Source organism: Salminus brasiliensis, chromosome 5, assembly GCF_030463535.1.
Source record: "Salminus brasiliensis chromosome 5, fSalBra1.hap2, whole genome shotgun sequence".
Classification (NCBI taxonomy): domain Eukaryota; kingdom Metazoa; phylum Chordata; class Actinopteri; order Characiformes; family Bryconidae; genus Salminus; species Salminus brasiliensis.
Window position 1 is genome coordinate 12973309 of NC_132882.1, and position 26042 is coordinate 12999350.

The 26042-nt window shown below is 38.7% G+C and overlaps 2 protein-coding genes across 3 annotated transcripts; both read right to left on the reverse strand.

Annotated features, from left to right (window-relative positions):
• Positions 1-1202: 1202 nt before the first annotated feature.
• LOC140555478 (pro-neuropeptide Y-like) lies at positions 1203-3798 on the reverse strand. Of its 2 annotated transcripts, none has more exons than XM_072678731.1 (4): positions 3712-3798; positions 3322-3488; positions 2699-2812; positions 1203-1534 (listed from the first exon to the last, which is right to left on the reverse strand). In XM_072678731.1, exons 2-4 carry the CDS (start codon positions 3486-3488, stop codon positions 1510-1512), a joined length of 306 nt encoding a protein of 101 aa, XP_072534832.1. In that variant the 5' UTR covers positions 3712-3798; the 3' UTR covers positions 1203-1509. The 2 variants fall into 2 exon arrangements, with proteins under 2 accessions (XP_072534832.1, XP_072534831.1); XM_072678730.1 differs by lacking the exon at positions 1203-1534 and adding an exon at positions 1757-2227.
• A 3309-nt stretch (positions 3799-7107) lies between these two features.
• On the reverse strand, positions 7108-24156 carry stk31 (serine/threonine kinase 31). The gene is made up of 24 exons (XM_072678733.1): positions 24120-24156; positions 23935-23987; positions 22919-23017; positions 22771-22842; positions 22443-22601; positions 19964-20280; positions 19609-19768; positions 19043-19168; positions 17957-18072; positions 17203-17359; positions 16440-16565; positions 15943-16134; positions 15657-15773; positions 15394-15513; positions 14606-14737; positions 13166-13267; positions 12703-12783; positions 11832-11957; positions 11520-11639; positions 10703-10789; positions 9673-9822; positions 7448-7569; positions 7270-7338; positions 7108-7180 (listed from the first exon to the last, which is right to left on the reverse strand). Exons 1-24 carry the CDS (start codon positions 24154-24156, stop codon positions 7108-7110), a joined length of 2913 nt encoding a protein of 970 aa, XP_072534834.1.
• Between the last annotated feature and the right edge of the window lie 1886 nt (positions 24157-26042).

Sequence of the window (26042 nt, forward strand, 5' to 3'; positions counted from 1 at the left end):
ATTTAATATATCGAATAATTTGCTTTGTTATTTTCGTATTATAATTCATTAAAAATCATTCGGCTCCCAACGCTTAGATAGAAAAGCCGGTTCAAAGAGTCGACTCTTTTTCGAACGACACACCACCCTAATCCATTACATCTATGAGATGTGTGAAGAGCGCAGCCTCCACAACAAGGCAAAAGGGCTCTCGGTAGTTTCCCTGCCAGTCTAACCCCGCTCTCTTGAAGGGTGACAATGACGTTACGTCCCAGATAAAGCTAATAAGAAGCCATAATGCCACTTTCATGATGATCAATACTGCAAATTGGCGACCGGAGTTCACCTCTTTATGAGAAATGGATCTACAGATTCATTAACAAATCTTAAGAGTCACATGATGCGCTTATGTATCCAGGTCACATAATAGGGATTAGCCTACATGCTAATCTGCTTTCATTCGGGGCATAAGGCAGTGCAGTGACTTTGTGTGGATGTGAAAAGTTGTAGTTGTAAGATTTAGGGATGAGTGCAGCTTTTTGTGCTTTAGGAATCGTTTGAAGTGGTTCAGTGAGGTTTAGAGCCAGATCTGGCCACTGAAGGCGGCCTGCTGGAGAGGCCTCTGGCCAGGAGAGGGCGTCAGGTCTATTCTCTGTAGTCCCTGTGACACCAGTGACCACAAAGTATGCAGTGATGGCACAGCATACCATCGACCACCTATATTTAAGACATCTATACTCTAGGTTTATATACAGGCCACGTGCCCTGGGTATGTATAAAATGCTGAGAAGCTGGTCTTAATTTTAGATCAAGATGAAAAGAGAAAAAGACCCAGGGGGCTTTAACAGACTTCAGTGTTAGGGTACGGATGCCAGGAGCTTCCGTCACACTTCTGTTAAGTTTAATGTATTTAGTCTTGCCCAAGGACTCTTATGGGCGTACCACAGGTCCTTGCCCAGCTGGGCACTCAAACCTTTGTCTGCCACAGGGAAGGAACAGTGACCAAAGTGACATCTGAATTTAAATAGTCATATTTGTCATATATAATTGTCATATTTAAGCAACATTCACATCTTTGTGATCCAGAACTAATCTTCCATCATCCGTACCTGACCTCACTAATGCTTTTGCGTCTAAATGCAATCAGTCCATAACTGCAAATGTTCCAACATCTAGTTTCCTAAACAGAATCTAGTTACCAGATCAAATGAGGCGTGACAAGCTCTTTGTTAACACCTTTAATTTGAGAAGAAATGCTGGATGAGTAGACGTCAACAAACTTTGACATAGTGAGGAATAAAAGGTCTACCAAATCTATACACTCAGTGCAAAATATTAAATATGCTTGCAGTCGAAGGCCACTCACTTATAGGATATATAATCATAATCAGACTTATAAAAGGACGGATATTCGTGACCAAAATGTAATCAGTCTTTTAATGATCAAAATCAATGCTGAAGGTGAGTTCATGCTGCCACGATTTTGGGTTCTGCGGTCTGTGTGTTGGTGAAGAACAGCAACGTCTTAGATCACCACATCTTCAGATCATCGTATCTAGAGAGAGAGAGACATTCAGTAAACAGACATCACAGCCTAGGCAAACTATGTGTCTATGTGTTTCCTGTGATATTGTCCAGTTTACAAGACAAGCAGTCTCTGGTCAGTGTTAACGGTCTTAAACAGAGAAGGTCTTGCCTCACTGAAAATGATAGGTAAGACAAAAAAGGACCACACAGACATGCAAGAGAATCCCACTGATGTTTCACGATTTCAGCAGAATTCAGTGACTGGATGAGAAATGCATCGATCTAGAGAAACTGAGAGTCCGAATTGTTACAGTGGTGGTGAACGGAACCAAATATCTGAAGTATTTAATGCCTCTAAAAGCTACAGTATATGGACAAAAGTATTGGGACACCTGATCATTAATTGTATCTAAAATCAAGGGTATTTATTAAAAAAATAAAAAAATAAAAAGTTTATCTGCTTTTGTTGGAATAACGTTCTACTAGATTTTGGAGCACTGCTGTGAGGATGAGCCTTAGTGAGGTCAGGATGTTGGATGATTACCATCCCACCTCATCCCAAATATAATGAATGGAGCACCACCATTATTTCAGAGAACACAGCTCCACAGCTCAATGCTGGGGCCTTCAAGCCCATACCTGGTATTAGGCATGGTCCCACTAGGTTCATGTTCATCTGCTCCCGAGAGTCCTATAGACCTTTTCTATTGACAGTACTTCTCTACAGGGACAAGACAAGCCATGTGTGTAAACATGTACATCAGTGTAGCTGTATGCATTCATTAGAAGGGGTGTCCACAAACATTTGAACATATAGTGGTGTTCATGAGCACAGAAAGCTGTTGCATACAATGTTTATGTTTATGTTGCATATATTGCCTACAAGGGTTTGCCCCATACATTAATACAAATTTTATAATGCATTCAGAGTGTAGTGATAAATGCAGAACATCGTAGATCAGTGGTAAAAGTGTAGATTTATGTATATTCACTATCATTTTACCATTTCTAAAAACCAGTAACATAAATACGGCTATATCTGCATTGCAAACACTGTGACCCCTAATTACTATCAACAGTGTAAAGAAAATACAAGTTATTACACTATTACACATCAAATCACTCTGAATGACTGTATTTAGCCTAATGACTGCAGAAGTGTCCGTTTGAAAAATGAGTAACCCCTCCAAACCTGTTTCTGCTTTCATCAGTAGAATCTCCATGCCTCAGTTGTGGGATACTCTCGGTGCTTTCTGTCAGCAGAAGGTCAGAGAACAGAGTATGGGGGCCAGCTCTTTTCCCATACCTGAGAGAAATTAGACCAGTCAGATCTCCTGCTGAGACATGGTGCAGAATCAATTATCCAGTAGCATAAAGTATGTCTTGCTTGTAGCCTGAAGCGGTCTAGTTTGTTTGGGACCCTAGTGAGAGTACATCTGCATTTACTGTTCAAAACACACTTCAGTTTTCTTTGATTTGGCTCCTTTTATGTAATGATCCAAGACCATCAATAATACTGGCCCCATAAATGCACAGGTATCTACAACAGTATGTTATCTGAAATACAATGAAAATGAAATGAAATGAAATGAAATATATGCTGTATTTTTTTAGTACATGGAAGTCATTTTCATTAAGATTCTCAAAGTAGGAAAGCTGATGTAGAATCAGACACATCAACCTTATTAATGAGGACTTCATTGGCAGCAATAGATCCTAGAACAGCACTCCTGCTCCGATGAGCTTTAAGAATAAGCCAAAGGTGCTGTAAATGACAAGCAATTCATATTCCTTTATAAATTATAAAAGTTTTACCTTTGTCGTGTGATGAGGTTGATGTAGTTCCGCAGGGCAGAATAGTATTTAGCCAGCTCCTCAGCAGGTACATTCTCACCAGGTTTGGCTGGTTTCAGTGGATATGCATTGCTTGCGGTTAACATCATTAGTGCAATCCCAAGGGACATCATCATATGAGTCAGCATCTGGAGTACAGAGAAAGATACAGGCAGGGCTGAAACATCTAAAGCAGACCATCTGGTGGCTATTTAGTAAAAAAGATAAGATGAAATAAACTACTTGCAGTAAAAGATGGTAAAAAACAACATCAGCAACAACAATTTGAACTGGATTTATATTTAATGAAAGTTTGCAAATAACAGGAATGATAGAAATGAAACAGTGTAAGCACTCCATTAATGTACTCACATCTTTCAGTGATGGCTGAGATTGATGCTGAGGGTTTGACAGTGCAGCCTCAGTGGTTCTGGCACATGGAGCTCATGCTGAGGTTTTATACTGCATACACAGAGCACTTCCATGCCATTACAGGGAGGGCACGTCAATCACGCATTTCACTTTGACTGTTTTTTTTTTTTTTTGAGAGAGAAACAGACATGGTGAGCTGTGGATGCCTTTTGTGTAACACTATATGGACAAATGTATTGGGACACCTGTTTGTTCATTGTTTGCTCCTGAAATCAGGGGAATTTGTTGGAGTAACTGTTTCTACTGTCTAGAGCAGGCTTCCTACAAAATTACTAGTAATCGTGTAAACAGGGTCCCGGTTTGTCCGGTACGTTTAATGTTGCAACAGTAAGAGTGCAGTTCATGTATGTCCCACTACAACTCAGCTACTCCATGTAATGAAAACAGAAAGGGCATGCAGACGGTCTCTTCCATCCATGATTTTCAATCACTGTGTTTCTAAGTGTAACCCTGCCTTCTTAGCATATAGCAGAATAACGGTTTATAAACTGTTATCTGGGGGAAAATGAAAAAAATGCCAACTGTACACCACTGTAACTGACCTGAACTCTTTTGGTGGAGTTGTGGTGCTTTGGAAACAGGCCGACTGTCAGACTTTTGCTTCTAACCACTTCTTCTATTATTCATTACTTTATCTGCCTCTATAACTGCAAATCAGTCACTGACTGTTAAATACCTTGTTCCTTAATTTGTCCTCACTCTATCAGCTACTGAGTCAATCACTGGCAAATGAACATGATTGATATGTACTGTAATCCGAATACAGGAGGTCCCCCCTTTCCCTGTGTGAAATCAGACTCTCCATCACAGTTACAATCAAATATATCCTGTAAAGAGAAGCAGAACATTTGTCATGTTTTGTCATTTTAATAAAGGCTTAGATACTGATCTTTAAGCCGAAGGAAAATGAAAGGAACATTCAAATCCTTTCATCTGCATTCCAGTCAACTGTGTGGACACATCTGATGTTCCACGTTTCCATTTCTGAAATATTAAATTTCACACTGACAGGTTGTTTATCAAAGGGAGATCCCCTATGTCCTTGTGACAAGGCACACACACACACAAGCTGAACAACAGAGCCAATAGAAAATGCGTAAGAGCGTCTGGTGAGGGCTTTTGGAGGGTTTAGTGTTTGGTTAGCTGAACTGTATGGTTTAATGTATGGTCAAAAATCAAGCCATGCAATTTAGCGGGGTCAACATCTGGTCAATATCTTTATTTCCAAACAAAACAGATGCCGTCAAAATGCACAGAAGGGCTTCTGGAGGTTTATTGAACTGGCATTGTAACTGTTGTATTTTCTGCTGAAAAGCAGTCAAGCGCCCATGCATGACACAAATACACACACCAAGAGACTACAGCTAGCGCAACGATTCACAATACAAGTCTAATTACAGACATGGAACGGTTCTCTGTGAGACCAGGGCTTAGCAGAAGTGTATTTCAATGACAGATCGAGCTGTACTCTTTTTCAGCCACCACACATTAAAAGATATAAAGCATCTTTCACAAAACCCTGACAAGTGCTCGCTCTCTTCGCCCCTCAGCATTTCCCACACGTCACAAAAAGTACTCTTGCTCAATCCATGACTTATAAAGGCATAAATTAGTGAGCTTGAAATTTATTTAGATACCATCACTTACTTGCTTCTTCGTCTGAAATAAAGCACAGGATGTCTGCCTTCATCTAAAAGCCTGTTCATCTGTGTGAAGCTTAGAAAAGAAGCACATTCAAAATCCCCAAAATGACTTGAGGAACTGACTGCTCGGCTGTTTATTAGGCTAGTCTGTTCTGCTTTATTCAATCTGTGTCACACGGCAGCTGGTCGTAATTGTAGGGTTTACTTTTGCCTTAAGAAGACTACTGTTGGTGTGCTGACAGCAAAAAGAGGACTCAAAAAGAAAGCAGGGAGAAAGAACAAAAACAACAACAGAATAAACAGCTATAGAGCCTGTGCTTCAGAATACTTAATAGTTGCTTTGAGTTGCAAATGAAGACCCTCCAGACTTACAGACTGTTTAATGATCAGAGCATTAGCTCTCTCCATTAACTGCATTTTGCCCAAAGAGAACTATTGGAAAATGCACCGTAAACACATCAATCACTGACCTCACATGCTTCACAAAGATGATACTAGACCACAGGCAAATAGACAATCGATATACAGTTACTGTGTAGAGGTTTTAGGCACCTAAGCACGTTATTAAAACACTTTATCTTGGCAATAAGAGCGATTTCGCTTGTAGGAACACCTGATCACTTTACAGCAGATGCAGGTAGATGTAACTACACCCCCCAGCCAGCATGTGGATGTGTTCAACTCCATCACCAGCTCACCTAATTTAACATTATTACGCACTGATTTACCAAATCAGGTGTTGGATGACACCTATGAATAATATAGACCTCCAGGAGGAGAGCTTTAATGACTACACTGATGTAAAAACACTACTTTCAGTATGAAGGTTTTGGATTGTAATATCATTGTTTTAGTGAGCAAATACACACTCACTGCCCAGATAAGCAGCTTTTTAATGACCACAGGTGCCTAAAACATTTGCAAAGTACTGTACATACTGATGTATCTTCAGTTCGTAAAGTCTGTTTGTGAGCATCTGTAGTTTGCTCTAGTCCAAGCATTAAAGGACAGCAGTTTTCAAATCACAAGCCACAAATAAGGTTGGAATAATGAGATCTTCATATTTCCGAACAAAGCAAAATGTATACTCCTCAATGCAACAAATTTAGTGAAGTGAAGAATCATGTTTTTTATAATGAAGAGAATTAAAGCCAGGCATTGTCGATATGACAATAAGACAATGTCAATTATCAACAGCTGCATTTGGAAACGTAATCTCTTAAATGCGCAGGCCGTAAAGACAACAGAAATGTACCATACATCTGATGTAGACCGCACTGGCCTTTAAACAGCTGAAAAGTGAAACAATCCTTTGTAACGACGACCATTTTCTAACTAAAGCAATTTCTAAGGCGCAGATTTTCAGAATGTGAAGTGAAGAGGACAGGCTGCCATGTCAAGCTGACGTAAAAGAACATGGTGAAATCTCATGTAACTCCTAAGTGCTTACTCTTCTCACCTACCTAATGTACTTCAAACTGTTCCCCAACATAAATGATAAAGATTTCCTCTCAGTATCTCATTTACAAAAAACAACCAAAAAACATGAACTGCTCAAATGTTGTGCTTTAACTTACTTTTTGTTTCCTTAAACAACAGAAACAATTAAAACAGAAAAATGTTATCAAAGCAAAACCCTTCTCTTCTGGGTTCTTATAATGTTAGTTTTCAACTGAGACGAAGTAGTCCTCATTCAGAGCTTCCAGAGCTGATAACCGTCCAGCGAATACCAGCAGCTTTGAAAGGAGGCTTTGGAGTTTGTCGTCCTGTTAGAGGCACATTTCATGAGACTTTGATCAGCAAATGAAAGCACTCTATGCAGAAAAGTACCACTTTTGATAACGTGTTCACCTACCAGTTGTAATTCGGTGAACTCCAGAGATAGTTGCTCATTCTCCACAGCTCTAAAGTTAGGAGCATAAAGCTGCAAAAGGAAAACAGGCACCCTCGAAAACACTCATTCAGAACAAACGTGTCCAATTATAAACTGTTAAAAGGTAAAGCCCCTGTGATTGTTGCATCCTCGTACCCACAGCACGAGGCCTCCAAAGGCGTACATGTCGCTGGCAGGGGAGGGCGGCTGTCCTCGTCTCAACTCTGGAGCCACCAAACTGACAGAGCCAGCCGCCATGCCAATGTCTACTGCCCTTTGCTCCTTAAAAACAAACAAATAAACAAGATTACAAGGGTCAAGCAGTTCAGTCTAAGCAGACATGCACTGATTGGGGACCTAACAATACAATGTAATAAAAACTGACTTAGCACTGTGTGCTGTATCGCTGTTACTAGCATATTACCTTGTCAACAGCGTGGATAGTTTGGGACTATCCACGCTGTGCTCTCTTGTCAGGGTTACAATTAAAAATGGTGGGTAATGTAACATTAATAACTTTCACCGCGATAGCAGAGTAGTCAATTTGCTGTGGATAGAACCATATAAAGCATTGTTCTAAATCAAGTAAAATTAACATAGATTAAAATAATGTGGAGAACAAAAACATTTTAACAGCAGCTGCAGCTACTGTTAAAAACGAAGAATTATATGTACTTACATAAAAATGATATAATTATATAATCCTCACCATCTTTAAAGACTGAAGGTCACCTTAACTCAGGAACTCTCTCTGAATTTTCTACTAGAGGTTTCAACTTGAGGGGGTGTTGCAAGTGCAACTTCCAAGTGGGGAACTCATATTTACCATAATTCTCGATTGTAAGTAAACAAAGGATAATACAGGCGAGTTGGCTTGTGGTTAGAGTTTTAAAGTAGAATATTTTTTGAAGTAGAATATAGTTTTTGCTCCTGGTCTCCTCCTACAGTTGTACAATAGATTTTTACTCCACTGTTGTAAATACAAACCACGCTTTGATCACAACTATGAACGTGTGTTCGTTGACAAGCTGATACAGAACTGGTATCTGAGGTGAAAGAAGCATGTGGACTGACACAGGGGTGTTATATTACAGGATTTACACAATATGAATGTTACATAGCATTATACAGTTCTCGTGAGAGGTCTCGTACAGCTCCACCAAAGCTTAAATGGCTCAGCAGCAGCGTTCCAGCCCAGTCCTACTGTAATTCTCCCCATTACAGTCAGTAGAGCATCAGCATAATTCTGAAGCTGCTATTTTAAAGGTAAGATGAACATTAAAAAAAAAAACAAAAACAAACAATTGTACTATATCAAATTCTAAATTTTGTAAATTCTTACACACCTATTAATTTTCTTATTCTATATCTACTTTTTTACAATACTTATGATAAACCCAGCTCTGGGAAGTAGAAATAGCCAAGTGGTTGCCCATTACGTGGTTCATTATAAGAAAGCTATTGACTGCTTATCTGAACCATGATCCCATTTCCCAGAGTCCCAACCCAGGTGTTAAAGTAATTAAAACCCCTCTCATAAACCCAGACTTATTACACACTAATGTTTATTACTCAGTAACTACAGATAATTCTGTACAAACTGGTGTGAAGATTCTCTGGTAAAAGTAGTATGTAATAACACTTTTTGCCCACCGGCAGGCCCTAGGCTTTTTAAGGGGTTAATCACAGACTGCCAACAGTAATCAGAGACTGCCAACAAGATTCATGTGGAAACATCATGTGAGATTTTGACATAATCCATTCAGGATCACCAAAAGTCAGTTTGGAAAGTTTTCTTGGTGCTGGTGCAAGTCCACATACACTATGCATACAAAAGTGATGGGGCACCTGCTCATTCACTGTTTCTTCCAAATAAAGGGTATTAAGTAACTGTGGGAGAAACTACTGTCCAGAGAAGGCTTTAGTGAGCCTTAGTGAGCATTAGTGAGACCAGGGTGTTGGATGATCAACTCCCCAACTCGATTCCCAAGTCATTCAAAAAGTACTGGGTGGGGAAAAAACTAGCTTAATGCATTTATTAAAAGGGGTGTCCACAAACATCTGGTCATATAGTGTACATCACTAGCTTGTGCCTTACATGGCTGCATCTTTGTCCTTTCAGGTCAAGGCTTTCCCAGTTAAAGACACTATTTAAATTAGTGGACAGCACAACAGATTATTATTTAGTGCAGACATACCCAAGTCTGACTGTCCTGGAGGGTCAGTCGAGTATTTGATTAATTAGAGCCTACTGTGGTGAAACACTGTCCAGTGTGGGAGCTAAATAGACATTGGCATCTCATAGCTGTTTACCAAATCCATGTGTCTAGTTTGTTTCTATCTGTGTTTGTGTTCAGGGAGAAGGATAAGACAATTGCTACTCACTGGTGTTTTTGTAAAATCATAATCCCCTACGATGCCTCGCTCTCGGTTGAGGACAAACACATTGTTGGGATTCAGAGAGGCGTGGATGATACCGGCTACATGCAGACTCTGTAGCCCCACAAGCACCCCTCTCATCACCTCCTGAATGTCCTGAAGATACATTGGAATCATTAGCATTAAGCAATTTTGTGCTCCTGTCATGACTTCAAATGGTTCTTTTAACAATGCCATAGAAGAACCACCTTTGTAAAAGATATGAGCAAGTGTGAAAAACCTTTAAATTGGTAACGATCAAGTGAAAGTTGTATCTAAATTTTATTTATTTTATTAAGAGCCAATTAACCACCAACTCACTAAAACTCCCCCTATTACAACCTCCGCCAACACATGTGAGGAGAGACAGCACCATCTACCCACCCAGAGAGAACACAGACAATTGTGCTCTCTCAGGCTCTGGCTGCTGATGGAGAAGCAGGATTTGAACTTGTGATCCTTGAGGCACAATGTCAGAGCCATTATATCAACCTTTAAAAGGTACTTTACAAGGACACATCTCTGTTACAAACACAGTCCTTTATAAAAAACACAAGTGGTTCATCTGTGGTGTAGCTTTTATCTTTTTTCCCTTTTAATGCCTTTAACCTTTACATTCTTGTGTATTTGACCAGCCACTGATAATCCTAACAGAAAGTGATCCTACAAACATCCTATATAATTTTTATATATTTTTTTAATTTAAGGGTTAACGCCATCTAGTATATCACAATTTTATAGCAATACCTCTGTATCTCTATAGTCTAGACATTTCTTTCACCTTTATTATGTAAAACATACTTCATTCAAAATGCTAATGTGCTAACCATAAATAAACGCATGAGCAGTGTTAGCTAAGTGTCAGCTCTTTTGAATAATGCTTTCACATTAAATAATGGCAAGCTTTTATTCATTATTTATCACAGTTATTGCCTTTAATCATTTCTTTTTTATGGCTCTCCAGTTGTATGTTTGCATAAATTAACAGAACACTTACAGAGTGCGTCAATGGGTTGTTTTTCTGCAAAGCCCTGAGGCTCCCGACAGAGAAGTATGGCACCACAATGTATGCCAGAGGATCAGACTGAAACACACATTCTGCATGGTTAAGGACAGCTCTGATGTAAGACCTGCACACACAAATCAGCCTCAAAATGTTCACACAAGGTATTCCATATACAAATGTATGGAAATTTACAGAATATTGCTGTAAACCTAAACTCTTTTTGATGTATTGCATTGGTGGTATTTAGTAGACACTCTTATTCAGAGTGACTTACGAGGCTTCTTGTATTACAGAGGTGGGCCAGTGTAGTGTTAGGATTCTTGCCCAAGCACTTTTATTGGTGTAGTGCAGCGTAGTCCCCAAACCAAGAAATCAAACCCTAGTCTCCCACATGGTGTGGTAGCTCACTGGCAGGTAGTGGTGTTATCTGTTGCGGCACACCAACAGTATCTGTATTACAGTGTCAATTCAACACAATAATGATGTCGAGATGGATCTATGTGATCATTTTCAATGTTCACAAGCATTGCCTGATCACACATGGACACCAGAAAACCACTGTCAGGTGTTTAGGTTCTTTAAATATCACGAGTAAAGGAAAAGCTGCACCTTTGGTCTGTGCTCATCAACTGTATAATGGGGATGTAGCAAATGGAGATTAGGTTGAAGAAGACTGAAATGTTCCTTTCAGATATTCAGAGAAATGTGAATATTTCTACATTGTAGTTTTTAAATAACACAAGTTACTACTTTAGGCTTATGCAGCACCTCCTTTTCAAATTGCATGTGTACTGTAAACATGGAGCACCTTGCCAAAGAAGAGTCCCAGCAGAGGCATGACCGTGGAAGGGCTCTGACTCTGAACTCTGTGGTATTGAGCTGCTTGCTGCAGCATCCTCACCTCAGATTCCTCGTCCACAGAGTAACCCTGAAATAAGAAAAAGACAAACATGAGTCCATGTTCCTTTAATATGACTGTCACTCAAAACAGATATACTTTAACAAAGTTTAGAGAGTCAAGTATGAGCTGGCAAGTGGTAAATAAAAATAAATAATACAGCAATAAAGCAAGTAATATTATAATTTTCACTATCTTTATCCCAACAACCAACGCGGTTACCTTGAGCACCACCTTCTGGCCCTGGAATTCAGTGCAGACTAAAGGCCTCCGCCCACTCAGCTCCCTCATTGGCTCAGCATCAAATATGTCTCTGTCCAAGCTCTGCATTAACAGACCCTCAGAGCTCTGTCAACACACAAGCTCAAACCTTTATCTATAACTATCACCCAAAAGATCAATATTTTAAAACTCAACAGCATAATCAGGACCGTTTTTGCCAAGCATGATTTCTCTGGCAGAAGATTTTCACAAAACTAGTTTGCTCACAAAATCAAAATTAAGAAGTAAAAAGAATAAAATATAAGGGCATATTACCCAGACAGGGACAAAGTCCTAGTCAGTCACAATATTATCCTTTGGATGAGAAATAAAATAATAATAATAATAATAATAATAATAATAATAATAATGGGCAGTCCAGGGCTCTCTTTAATCTCTGTCCAGGAAACTGGTCCAAAATATGCAATGCAAGTTCAGGTGGAGCAGAGAGCATGATGTTTTAAAAGGGATAAACAGCGATCAAGGAGAAATCAAGGGAGTTCAACTAATCTTTGAGAATGATTTCCATGTTTAAGAAGACAAGGCATATCGATATCAGGTATCAATATCAAGCTGAAATCAGCAGAAAATAGAAGATTTATGGAAATAAGTCGATTCAAATCCTGTATTGAATCTAGAGTAGTTTGAGAATGATTATCAACTTCAACATCATTTTAAGTGAGATGTTTCTATTAGAAACAAACATCTTTTTAAGCTTTGTAGTTTGGTTGGTATTGGAATGAAATTGATAAAGCATTTCTGTTTTAAGTTGTTTTTGAAAAAGTTTCTCTTATTCTGTCCTTTTGTTTTTTCCTCCCATGGTTTAACTCACCAGGTAACTGTTGAATTCAGCCTCAGGATAGAGTTGCACAAGTTCAGGAAAATTTCCTTTTACCAGCTCACAGAGTTTTGTCTACATGAGAACACAAAATTTGTCTAAATACACCATACATCAGTACACTGGTAACATCTTACACATCACATCAGATCACATCAATCTAAACATCACATCACCTAAAGTTGATCACCAAAAAAGTTTTTAATTAGTTAATTTATTCCACAATTAATGTACATAATATATCTTTTATCTGAATTTTATCTGGTGAATCTTTATAAGACTTTACTTTTATAAGGTTGTCACATAACTGGGTCAGAGGTCAGTTTTTCAGGGTACACATGTCTCACTGAACATAGCCTTCACTTATTGAAGAATAAACATGAGCGGAACTCAAGTATGGCTGCATTAAAGGTCTGGTAGAAGATAAGTGTGATGAGTGTTATTTGTTCGAGCTTACATATTCCTCTTTCTCGTGTCTAATTTCCTGAAACAGAGCATTCCTCGTCTCCGCAATCTCTTCTTTTTTCTTCAGAATCTCTGGCAGATCCAGATCATCAGCCTGACAAAGACAGAGATCAAACACATCCTTGCTGCTAAGACAACACTTGACACTTTAGTATTGCTCACCTGGCTCAATACTGTGACAGTGAGGTTACAGCTATTGCTGCACTCCCAAAAATGCTTGTAAAAAAAACATCAAAATAATTTGGAAAGAGGGGAAAGAAATGATGTAAAACTGTGAGAAAGAAATTACTACTTACTATAGGTCTACAAATAGGCTGAACAAATCTTGCGTGTCTTATAGATACAGGTGATTTAACATCAATCTAACACCACAAAACTTTCATAATTTTCATAATTTCATAATGTATTTTTTTAATACACATGTATTAAGATTTTTAGTTCTTCCTAGGTTTCATAAGTGGGATAGGTCTGAAAACAACCATTTTAATAATCTATTGATTACTGGAACGAATAATCGATTATTCAGTTATTGAATAGATCTATTATTCTTACATAGCTATCGACTTCCAGGTGTAGTTCCTAACCAACAATGAAGATAACATTTCTGCTAATATAAAAGATAAATAAAATGTGTAAAATATAGCAAAGTATTTATAACGTTTTCCTTTAACCTTCCGTTTGTTTGTTTTTTTTTTTATAATTTTTGGATCAGCAAAAAGAAAAAGAAAAAAAAGACACTAATTATAGCTTCAGATTGAAAGCATTTTGGGTTACTGCTTTGTTTGAATTAGTGACTTTTATTTTTACAGGACCTCTTTGTAATAGTGACACGGTCTGTCTGTTATATTAGCAACTTTTATTTTGACACCGTCAGCTTGTTTGTATTACTGACTTTAATTTTGACAGTTTGTACTAGCGACTTATTTTGACAGAGTCTGGTTGCTTGATGATTGTACTGGTGACCTCTCTTTTGCACCCCATTTTGTTTTCATTCCATTTCACATTAAAGGTTAAGAGCGGAGTTAGTCATTCTGAGGTTGACATACTTTATTATTGTTTATTATTTATCTATGATTACTGTAAAAATTAACAGTGGAAGTAAATTTGTATTCCACACTACTATGGTTAAACTATGGCTTTTAATCTGTGGCTCGCGTACGTCCAGCACAAGAAACACATGTGATGATGTCACCAACCAAACGACTATTAATTTAAGTCGACTAGTCGTTGCATCTCTTAGAGTTCAAACAGACAAAAAAAAAAAAACAGACTACTATTTCTGATCAACTAGTGAGAGTTCTATTGAGTCTCTCTCACACTTTGTGTTACTATTATGCTATTTTAAAATGGTGTGAAAGCCTTTTAGTGAAACATTCAAGTTTCTTGTTTAACATCATCATTCTGTTTGATTTCTGTTAGAGTGGATAGTTACCTCTTCCAGACAGCCCACCTCCACCAGCTTCCAGCGCAGCTGTGAACGCAAGCTTCTGATGCGTTTCTTTATGCACAACAGCTCATCTGCTTTCGGAGTGTTGGTCTGCCACTGCAGCATCTCCTGCTTAAACTGGCACCAAACATTAGAAAAGGCTTAGGCTCTTCCCTCAGTGCTCTGAGGTTTATTTATGTTTAATCATACAGATAAACCTGCAGTCTTTTTTGTAAATACAGAGCAAATTATACTGTGAGCTAATCCTCTGCTAATGTCTGATCTGAACCAGTATTAGGACACCAGCTCATTCATTATTTCTTCCAAAAACAATGCTATAAAAATTATTTTGCTTTAACTGTCTCTAATGTATAGGGAAGGCTTTCTACTAGAGCTCAGGATGTTGGGTGATCACCACCCCACCTCATCCCAAAAGTATTGAATGAGGCACCATGATTCCAGAGAACATGGTTCCACTGCTCCACAGCTCAGTACCGGGGTATAAAGCCCCCCTCTTTTCCATGTCTGGTATTAGGCATGGTGCCAATAGGTTAATGTTTATGTGCTCTATAGAGTCCTATTCTACTATTGGCAGTACTTCTCTACATGAACTAGTCTGACTAGAAGCTGTATGAATTTGCACAGCAATGGGTGCAACTTAAAGTAGCTGAATGCATCCATTAGAAGGGGTGTCCACAAGCTTTTGGATAAATAGTGTATCTAATGGAAAATGCCCTCAGATCAGTGCCCATAGTAACAGTTAGCTATTAACTTTTGGTGAGATATTTTCTTACCTTTTTATTTGCTTCATATTTCTCTCGGATGTCACATAGTAAATGCTGCTCCTTCTGAATGTGCTGCATCACTTTATGAAAGGCATTTGACATCATCTTCATCTCCTGGACACCTTGTTCCTGCAAAATACAGCGAGCAGTTAATATGAAACAGACCTGATCAAGACTAGGACTCTTTCAAAAATGTAATCTATACTAGATGAAATAATATCTATACAAAACACTATATACTGTACAATGCATTGAGAGACACTGAGACTCACAGAAAGATTAATATTCAACTCCACACACACACTGGTCTCAGCCTGCTTCAGAATGTCATCCACCTCATCTGCAACAGCCTCCAGGGTCACAGCAGCCTTCTCTGTCAAGCACAAAAACTACAGACAAGTTATTATAAATATATATTAGATTTTTGACAAAAAGAAGTAAACAACTGAATAATAATAATCCAGGTAAAAATATGAAAAATAAGACAACAGAAAATACAATGCATACTTCCTACATAAATAATAATTTATTAGGCTCCAGTAAGGTGCTGAAGTGTACCTTACTGGTGTTGGCTGCCCAGTCCCTTAGAGCACACAGGGCTTTGTCTGTTGCATGTTGCACATTTCTGGAGTTCTGATGCTTTTGATTTCTCCACGCACAGAATTTCTCAAAAGTCTGATCCTCCACATCTTCTGAGACAGAATCATCGCCATCAACAGTTAACACTGCCTTCAGCGATGAGCTAACGCCCTGTTAAAATGTCAGGATACAGGCAGGGTGACAACAGGGCTTTTCTACACACACACACACACAATATCACACCAATTACTGGAGACATCAAATCCACAAACATGAAAGCACACACTGAAGGCATCAAATCATATACATATAATTACAATATTTATTGAAGAAATCAAATCTTTTTCTGGAGAAAAACCCCAGCTGTGTGTGTGTTCATGTGTGTACAGTCCTATTTCACTGCAGTCATTCACGCCATGCTTCATGTTTTTGATTTATTAATCGAAGAGACAGTGTCTGTATTTCCACCAACGCACCTTTAGACTCTCAAGACGCTCACTAATTGGTAAACTGTCCACCTCCAGAAGGAAGTCATTTATGGCAGTCAGGAGAACGCTGCAAGCCTGATTCCTGCTCTTCACAAGGTCCTCTAGCCCCCCCTTCTGACAGAAAAGTAGTGAATACTTCACAGCTTTTGACATTCTCAACATACTGCAGATTTGTTTAGTTTTTTTAATAGTCCTTTTATTTCATTACACTTTATTTGCAACTGCATAAAACCATTTACAGTGATATATAAATACATACACGCATGCATACATACATACATACATACACACACACACACACACACGATTGGTTTAAACTGCAGCATTCACTCAATTAGTCACCCTGTAAGCAAACAGATATGGCATAGCCGATATGGTAAAAATACTAAAAATACTTCCGCAATACACCTAATCACAAACTAAATACATCAGTACCAACAGATTCTTAAAAACTACTATTCAGATACTGAGTATAGTGATCTGCTGCTCTTCATCCAATTACTCCAGTATAATTACACTGTTTGTAATGAAATGTGCAGCTGATCAGTGTTTATTAAGCACTTACGGTATCTTCGATATGCTTAGAGAAACTGTGTATCACGATAATTTATCACAATACAATCAAATATTGTTATAGTGCCCAGCTCCACTCACCCTACTCCCCTACCCAGTAATACTGTATAGAGTAATAATGTGAAAGAAAAAAAATTTATATCGTCCAACCATATTAGTCAAGGTCAAAATTACTCACACTCTGGCAATCTCTAAGCTTCTTTAAGGTTTGTCTGTGGACATCCCATGCCACCTCAAGTTTCTCTGAAGTGAACGGCATGATAATTCGGTTGTTCACCACAATTGTGATGGACTCCAAAAGGCGATCCCCGGCAGTACTGCATGGATTACTTTCTCTAAAGTAAAAATAAATGAACCAATTAAAATTCTATAATACACAGCCTACTGTACTGAAGTAAGCTATGTGTTGAATGAATACATTATGGGCTGGTTTCCTACATGTGAGTTAAGCTTGGTCTTGGACTCAATTTCAGTGTCAATGAAATCCCCACTACTTTTTGGTTTAGGACTAGTTAATCTAGATTAATCTGGGTCTAGGAGGTCAGTCCTAAATAATGAGGTGATGCTTGTGCATAAACGATTATAAGCTTACTGTTTTTTTCCTGAGAAACCACTTATGAGCATAACATTAATGACATGACTGTTCAGTTTAGGGTATGCTTCACTGTTGTGAATGACAAGTTAATAAGACTGCTGGGAAGCTGCTTTTTCTTAATTTACCTGGTTTTGAATTCTAACATCTAACACAAGTCATGTAGTCTGGAGGAGTGTCCACCAGCATGGAGAAAGTATTTTCTGTTGGATATCTAAACGAAGTCTAATCGACGTCGATTAACCTGCTGACTAACCTGCCCTAAAAGCCCATATGTATAAATCTTTCGTAATAGTAAACTCTGAGAAACTGCATAACTGCAGCAACAATGAAACCCTACCTCTGTTTTCTCACTGCTTCCATTTTCTGAGCCAGTTGTGAAAACCTGCCACCTACTGCTGTGTCCAAGTGGACCTCCACACTCTTCTCTTCCCTCTGACATACCTCTGTCACTTTCTACAGAACAAACAAGAAGGTAAAAATCAAACCAGGTTGTGGTCCTAATGGATCTGTTCAGTTCCTGGACTGTAAATGATGAACCAGTTTGTGAATAAGTTCTTTATGTATGCTGAAAATCTAAACATACAACAGAGGCTCTGAAAAAACTACATTAAATGATACTTCACCTCAACCACATCACACACCTGAACATCATATCAGTTACTACACACAATAACTGCCTTAGAAAAGAACAGAAATCCTTTGGCCTCAAACACTAAATGAATTATTATTAAAATAATTGTATTCATTACTTTGGTATCCATTGCTCATTTTAGCAGTCAAAGGCTTTCTCTGAATGCTAAAATGTAACAGAAATTGTAGCCCAAATACGATACAGTTCATCAGCATATGGAAATGTGACATTTCACAGCTCTGTACAACACTGCCACCAACTGGATACTTCAGTAACTGTAGTAATGGACAACCATAAAACTGATAAATCAGAAAAAAGGTAAACATTTTGGTATTCAGAGTTCAGAACAACCCTTCAAAGCTAACTTAGAATAACAATAGAAGCAATTGGGCTTTTGTTGAATTCTGTACATAGTCACGTGTTTTAAAAAAATAATAACTTGAATTGTTTTCAATAGGGAGAAAAGTGTTTTCTTTGGGTAACGTTTTAAAATGGTTTAAAAGGTTTGCTTTTGTAGTCGATGGAAAGGGCAACTGTAAGTAATGTTAAATAAATACATATTTTTAAATAAATATATTTAAAAATTCTGTTCAAAAAGTAACATTTTGTTCTAGATCAGAAATGTTTTCTGCAAAAATAGAGAATTTATGCATATATTTCAATTTTAAACATATATAATAACATGTAACATAATAAACATTTTCCATTGATAAATTAAAGCTTGTGTGACCACGCTCTCTTGCAGAAAATTACTTTACGTAAAGCATGTAAGATGTACTGCTTAATTCTAACCTGCAGCTTCAGTCTGGCCTCCTCCAGTTGATGTTCTAGGTGTTCTGCATGTTTCTGGATGGCACTCTTCTCCTCTTCAAGTTTCTCTATCTCCTTTGTTTTCTCCTCCATCTCCTGTCTAACCAGCTACAACATCAAAATAACACAGCACATGGTGAACTCCAAAGAATACACAATTATGCTTATTTAAGCATTGTGAACAAAGACCAGTCCCCCAGTGGACAAGACAAGACACCCATATTCACAATTTGTGTTGGACACAAATGAAATTTGGCCTTTAACTTATCCGTGCAGTAAACATACACAACTGTGCCCAGAGCAGTGCACAGCCATCGCTGCGGTGCCCAGGGAGCAGAAAGGGATGAGGGCCTTGCTCAAGGGCCCAACAGTGGCAGCTTGCCGAGCCGTGGTCTCGAACCCACTGCTCTAACCACTGAGCCACCACAAACCACTGTAAAAACATCAACCTCTAAGGGAAAAGTGAAACAGTGTGCTTGCTACACTAAAAAAATGACCAACAATGCGTTAAAAACCCATTACTACAAGCATCAAGTGTGGATGATCACCTGTAGCTCTGATCTGGCTTCATTCAGCATCTGTTCGGTCACCTGACTGCAAAGCTGCTGGATGACCATCTCTGCATTAGGTGGCCGGTTCTCATTTACCAGCTCTTTCTCAGTTTGTGGTACGTTTGCAGTCACTAAGGTTGTGCTGGTGCTGTGTTCGCTAAGACAAGACATCAAAGCATGAATCAGCCTGGAGGCACTTTCACAACATGATCTGCACACTCCCAGACTGAAATCAACACCTCTTTGTGTAGCTGTGTGCATCATAGTGTAAAAATAACACAATAACACAAATCTATAATTCATACATTTCAGAAAGAATGTGAGCAATTACGTGGTATCAGGTTTATCTTACATCAAGCCTGGAGGCTTTAGGCTGGAGAAAGCTGGGCGCAACTTCGGCATACATTCTAAAGAGCCTGGGTTGTCACTGTCTCCCTGAGAGCCAACGGAGGGCCATAGTCCGGTCGATTTCTGGAGAGCTTTAGCTGGAAAAGGGCCCTCTCTGTTGCCTGGAAGACTCACTTTGGCAAATTTAAACTTCAACACCTCTTCGCCAATATCATGATTGCCCTGAAACGCCTGGACCAAGATAGTTCCATCGAAGCACACAGACTTCTTATTTATCCTTAATTTCTTTCCATATATGAGATTCTGGAGGAAGGACTTCCCCTGGTATAAAACATTGGAATACATGATGTGAGAAATATGAAGAACAGAGTATGACAATGACAATGCTTGTTATTATACTCTTTGCACCATACCAAAGTGGAAATAACATGAAATAGTCACTACGTTAAAGAGCCCACTGTCAGCCTCATTCAGGAGTATGTACTTCTATTCCAGATTAACGCATTTATGACATTTTTGCAGACCAAAGGTACTTGGACAACTGGTTCCTCAGCTGTTTTTCCACAGTGCACTCCATGTGTGGGACATGACATTTCATCTGTACTTAACAGATTTACATTTGACCTCAAACAAGCATCAGTCTTGATTCTGGACTTATGGGCACTTTTGGATCTTGCAATGTAGCTTTTATATTTATAGGGGTGTGTATATATGCATGATTACATTTTGTCATGATAAAACTTCATTAAAATCTGATAACCTGAACATAAGTACATGCAAATTATTGGAGTTCACATTTAAATCCATTGATCAGGTAAATAAAAAGAAAGCATTGCCTTTGACCCAAACATTATGGAGGAAACTGTTTATTTCTTCCATCTGGTCTTTGTTGTTTTCTCAACATGAGAACCAAAGAAGCATTAATGAGAGTAAACCAGGTCATCTTTAAGCAGAAGGATCAAAATAATTGAGAGGAAACATAATTATTGCACTAATTATTAACAATCAACAATCCATGGACACAGATTAATGAAGACTGGTTCCAAATACCAAGAACGTAACTGAACAAACCGAGAACATTATCCAGGTTGAAAGCAAAAACATGGACTACGATAAACAGACATCATTAGGCGCTATCTTCCCTGGTGATGCAGCCATTTTCGGTTCCTGCTTGTTTCTGGCTTTTTCAGTCTAATCTTCTAAAGTGAAAAGTAGACTCTGTAGGGACAAAGTCTTATGGACAGATGAGGTGAAGATTAACCAGTGATGGAAAGAGGGCGGTGTTGAGAAAGAAGGGAACTGGTCATAATCCAAAGTATAGCAAATTATCTGTGAAATGTTTCAGTTGTTCTTGCTGTTGCTCTTGTTGAACTCCTATCTTATCCAGTGCTTATATGTAAATAGTAATGCACACATCTCTATTTCAGAGTACATATTAAACCTATAAACAAAGAGTGCAATAATAATACATGTATAGTGTAAGTTAACATGTATATACAAAACAGAGAAAACAGAATATATACATGTGTGAGACTATGCACCTTTTATATTCAAGTTTTTCACACACCTTCACACCAGTGTTAAAGTAATGGGACAATAAATGTGATTTGACGACAGTAGAAAAATGGATCCTGAATTGAACAGAAGCATCTCACCAGCTCATATCCAAAACCCACCACAAAAATCACTGGACAGCATATTACCATCTAGCTAGACACTGACATCAAACATACTGCCAAAGCATCTATAGATTTTTTTGTCCTCAGGGCCAAAAAGCTAAAGGTTGTTGACTGACCAGGTCAATCACCTCACCTGAATGACTTGGAGCACGCTTTTCACTTAATAAAGATTACACTGAGGACAAGAGGTCCAAAACACACAGGAACTGAAAACTGCTTCATCACCAGAGATGATACCCAGACTTCAGTAGTCTTTTTTAAAATGATTTGAAAGCAAATTCTACACTTTATATTTCTGTTTATGCATTTATATTTTAATTACAGTCCATGTTGACTTTAATAGCATGGACAGAGCTGGATAAAAGAGTGATTAGGTAATGGTGATTAAGGCCCCAACTGGAGTGAGTGATACAACAAAAACACAACCTTACATTACTAGAAGACATTTTCACAACACAATATATAATCTGCCGAGTAACAATGGACTAAAAACCTATATTACATACTAAACACACATATACCTGTATGTGTGTGTGTGTGTAGTATATAATAATACAGTATAATACATAGAAAAAGTATTAGGCCTATATCATAATACTTAAAGACAGTTAAATGATACATAAACTGGCCATCAAAAACTCGTCATACAATGATTTCTATTCATAATTGTCTGTAGAACATCAACAGTAGTTGGAATAACTGTACACAGGACTAACTGTGCTCTGTCATAAACACATGTAGTTACCTGTGTGACGTGACGATAAACGTGATTTGATTTGTATGCTGAGCCCCCAAGTCGATTACCTGTGAATAATGTGGAGAATCCTGCTCACTTGACAGATGAAAGCCCCAGAACTTGTATTTTTTGGCAAGTGCAGCCGACTGCAAGTCTTCTGGAAGTTCAACCAGGTCAGATCTGCCTACAACCTCTGCATTCCCGTAATCAACATATGACACATGGAACTAAACAAGATAAATAAACACAGAGAACGGCAGGTTTAAGGAACAAGCTTCCTTGCAGTAAACTTGTAGCCAGAACAGATGAAGGTCATCTCCACTGCTGGGAAACCTGAATGAATATTCAACACCACCAGACTGGGGAATATCAAATATTTCATCATCTGTTCATCACCTTGTCGTCCACCTGCTGCTGCACTTTGCACCGGTACCAGCATCTGTCCTCCGAGTAGCATGCACCATAAAACTGGGAAGACACAGAGATAAGCAAAGTATGCTGCAGAGTTCTCTCATATATTTGTCGAGTTTATCCTTTAACCTACCTTCTGTGGGCTGGGCCTTCCTGCCAGTCTAGGAGCAGCAGGGCATTTTTCAGAGAGAATGGTATCCATCTTCTCTGCTGCTTTGTCTTCAGTCACATCCTTAGTTGTTGTTCAAGATGAAGTGTGCAACAGAAAAAAGGGCATATACTCAGGCTCAGTGGTACAGTGTGAAGAATCAAGGTAGTATTAAAAATAAGTGAACGACTTTAAGGTGTGTTAGCCTAACCATTTTCAAACCATCTCCAGAGGGGTATTTCACAAAGCAAGAAATCTCAGTTTAGATCATTAAAGCCCAGAGTTCACTCAGTCCAGTAGGGGAAGAGATGAGGGATATTACCTCGTTGATGTTACCTGGTTAACTGAGAAATCTTGCTTTGTGAAATTACCCCCTGGAGAAAGTCCAATATTTACAGTCTCTTTATATAATCAACTGGTGGAACTGAACAGACCCAAGAGCACGCAGTTGTCCACAACCAACTTCTATCCCATGCATACACACACATTATATGGACAAAAGTACTGGGACAATAGTATTACAAATATTTTGGAGCATTGCTGTGGGAATCTGATTGCATTCAGTGGCAAGAGGGTTAGTGTGATCAGGATGTTGGATGATTCTCCCCAGCTGATCCCAAAAGTATTGGATGGAGCACCATCCATCATCCCTCATCCATCATCCCAGAGGGATGATGGATGAGGGATGATGGATGGTGCTCCATCCAATACTTTTGGGATCAGCTCAGTACTGGGGGGCTTCCATACCACTCTAACCCAGCGTGGGATTAGACATGATGCCATCTGCTCAAGAGTGTCTTCTTCTATTGGCAATACTTCTGGGCAGGGCCTGGACAAGCTGTGTGTGGGTACTTGCACATACGTGTCAATAATGGGTGCTGTACTACACACATACATACACGTTCATTACAGGCATAAACACACGTTACAGCTGAGATAAATAAAGTGTAAAGCAGTGCTGGGGTTTGGAGTTTGGAGCTAAAGCAGACGCATCGACTCACCTGAGCCCAGAAAGTGATGGCATCCACAACATGGGTGACAACAACCAGCTCCACTGAATCATTCCAATGAGAAAGAAACCTTGCTGTTGGGGAATACATTTATAAACACTGAACAACAGCGCTGTTTGGGGCTTTTAAGCAGACAGCTAAAGCTGGGTCTGGCAATCTGTAACCTACTGTCTTACGTTTCTCAAAATCCAGCTCCCGGGCTTGCTCCTCCATCAGGCCTCGTCCCTAAAAACAATATGGCGCTCATAATATTAGACCCAGAGAAGCCCCACAAGCACACAGCTATCCTGTCTGCAGACACATACTGCAGATAAACATATAGCTATATATTTTCTTTACGTTTTTGTCCCCTTACCTGATCTATCGCTGTCAGCATGCAGTATAGCCAGGCAATAAAGGTGTCTTGCCAGCTAGCTAACTAGCTAGCTAACGTTAGCTACTAGCTAGCTAAGTCATGCTTACGACTTTACTAACGTTAGCTAACGTTTATTTAACTGGTATTTCAGCTTTACAGACAAAACCTAGGTCATTTTACTATGATATTTCGTTGACTTTATAATACGATGCTGTCTCTGCAGTTGTAGCTTTCTAGCTAGCATAGCTTTACTGTTTAGGGCAACAGGAGAAGCACGTTCAATTAACCCGTTCAGGAGTTAAAACGAGGGCTGAAGCCATGTAATTGATGGTCAACGTCAAATGTAAGATATGAGGTTTTCTGTGAAAAGGGGTCGTCTATGTCTGATATGCCCAGGAGCTTTTAAACCACCCTTTAAATGAGTGAATCGGGGCGACTCTTCAGGTGCAGACATTACTGACACAGGAGCTCGGCTGGACGCTGGCAAGCCTCGAATGACCATCATAGCGCCAGTATTACAAAATATTTTTATTATTATTATTTATCTATTTTTTCCGATGTCCTACACGCCAGAAAGGCTTTTGCACCTGGATTAGTAATAAAATAAAATAAAAAAAATAAATTAATAATTAATTAATTAATAAAAAAAAAATACGTCATCAATGTAATATTAAAATTAAGTGAACGACTTTAAGGTGTGTTAGCCTAACTATTTCCAAACATCTCCAGGGGGCATTTCACAAAGCAATTAGTCTCAGTTTAGATCAGTAAAGCCCAGAGTTCACTCAGTCCAGAAGGAGAAGAGATGAGGGACATCCCCAGTTGAGCTGATGTTAGCTACCTGGTTAACTGAGAAATCTTGCTTTGTGAAATTACCCCCTTAGAGAAAGTCCAATATTTACAGTCTCTTTAAATAATAAGTCATTCATTAAAGTAAATCAGGTGAGGTACTGGTGGAACTGAACAGATCCAAGAGCACAGAGTAGTCCACAACCAATGCTATGTTCTTCTATCCCATGTATACACACACATTATATGGACTGGGACAATAGTATTGCAAATGTTTTGGAGCATTGCTGTGGGAATCTGATGGCATTCAGTGGCAAGAGGGTTAGTGTGGTCAGGATGTTAGATGATCACCCCTCTGACCTCATCCCCAACTCCCCAACTCATCCCGAAAGTACTGATGGAGCACCATAAAAAAAAAACCTGAAAATAAATTATAAAATAAATGTATGGTGCCCCTGAAGTAACATGGCGGTTGTTTTTTAATATGCCGTAGCCTCAAGAAAATATATAAGGCCACAAAATATTAAAGCAATAAGATGACATATTGAGGCCATTAAATAAGTATAATGAAGCCACAAGATAATATATTGTAGCTACAAGATTACATGTTGAGGCCACAAGATAACATATTGAAGCTACGAGATAATATAGTCAGGACACAAGACAATGAATCATTTATGGAGAATCTTTTATGTATCAAAGTAATTAAACCAAAGTCTTGATTGCTCTGAAGGTTTCTTCCTCTCGATCTGAGGGAGTTTTTTTATGCCATTTTTGCTACTGGCTTGTTAAAAAAGGCTCAGACCTGGCTCTTTGTAAAGCTGCTTTGTGACAATATTAGTTGTGAAAAGCCTATAGAAATAAATTTGAATAAAATTGAAATGAATGATGAATTACCTGTGTATTAGAACTGAACTGCAAATAACAGCTCACTTGTGCATACACTTTTGTGGAG

Coding starts and splice junctions, on each gene's coding strand:
- LOC140555478 (XM_072678730.1), bottom strand. CDS start 3,488: ATGCTGACTCATATGATGATGTCCCTTGGGATTGCACTAATGATGTTA. Junction 2,813..3,321: donor AACCTCATCACACGACAAAG/GTAAAACTTTTA, acceptor AATTTCTCTCAG/GTATGGGAAAAGAGCTGGCC. Junction 2,228..2,698: donor ACTGATGAAAGCAGAAACAG/GTTTGGAGGGGT, acceptor TTGTCCCTGTAG/AGAAGTACTGTCAATAGAAA.
- stk31 (XM_072678733.1), bottom strand. CDS start 24,156: ATGGAGGAGCAAGCCCGGGAGCTGGATTTTGAGAAAC. Junction 22,843..22,918: donor GAAGGCCCAGCCCACAGAAG/GTAGGTTAAAGG, acceptor GTGTCTTCCCAG/TTTTATGGTGCATGCTACTC. Junction 7,570..9,672: donor ATGATTTTACAAAAACACCA/GTGAGTAGCAAT, acceptor TTTGTTTTTAAG/GAGCAAAGGGCAGTAGACAT.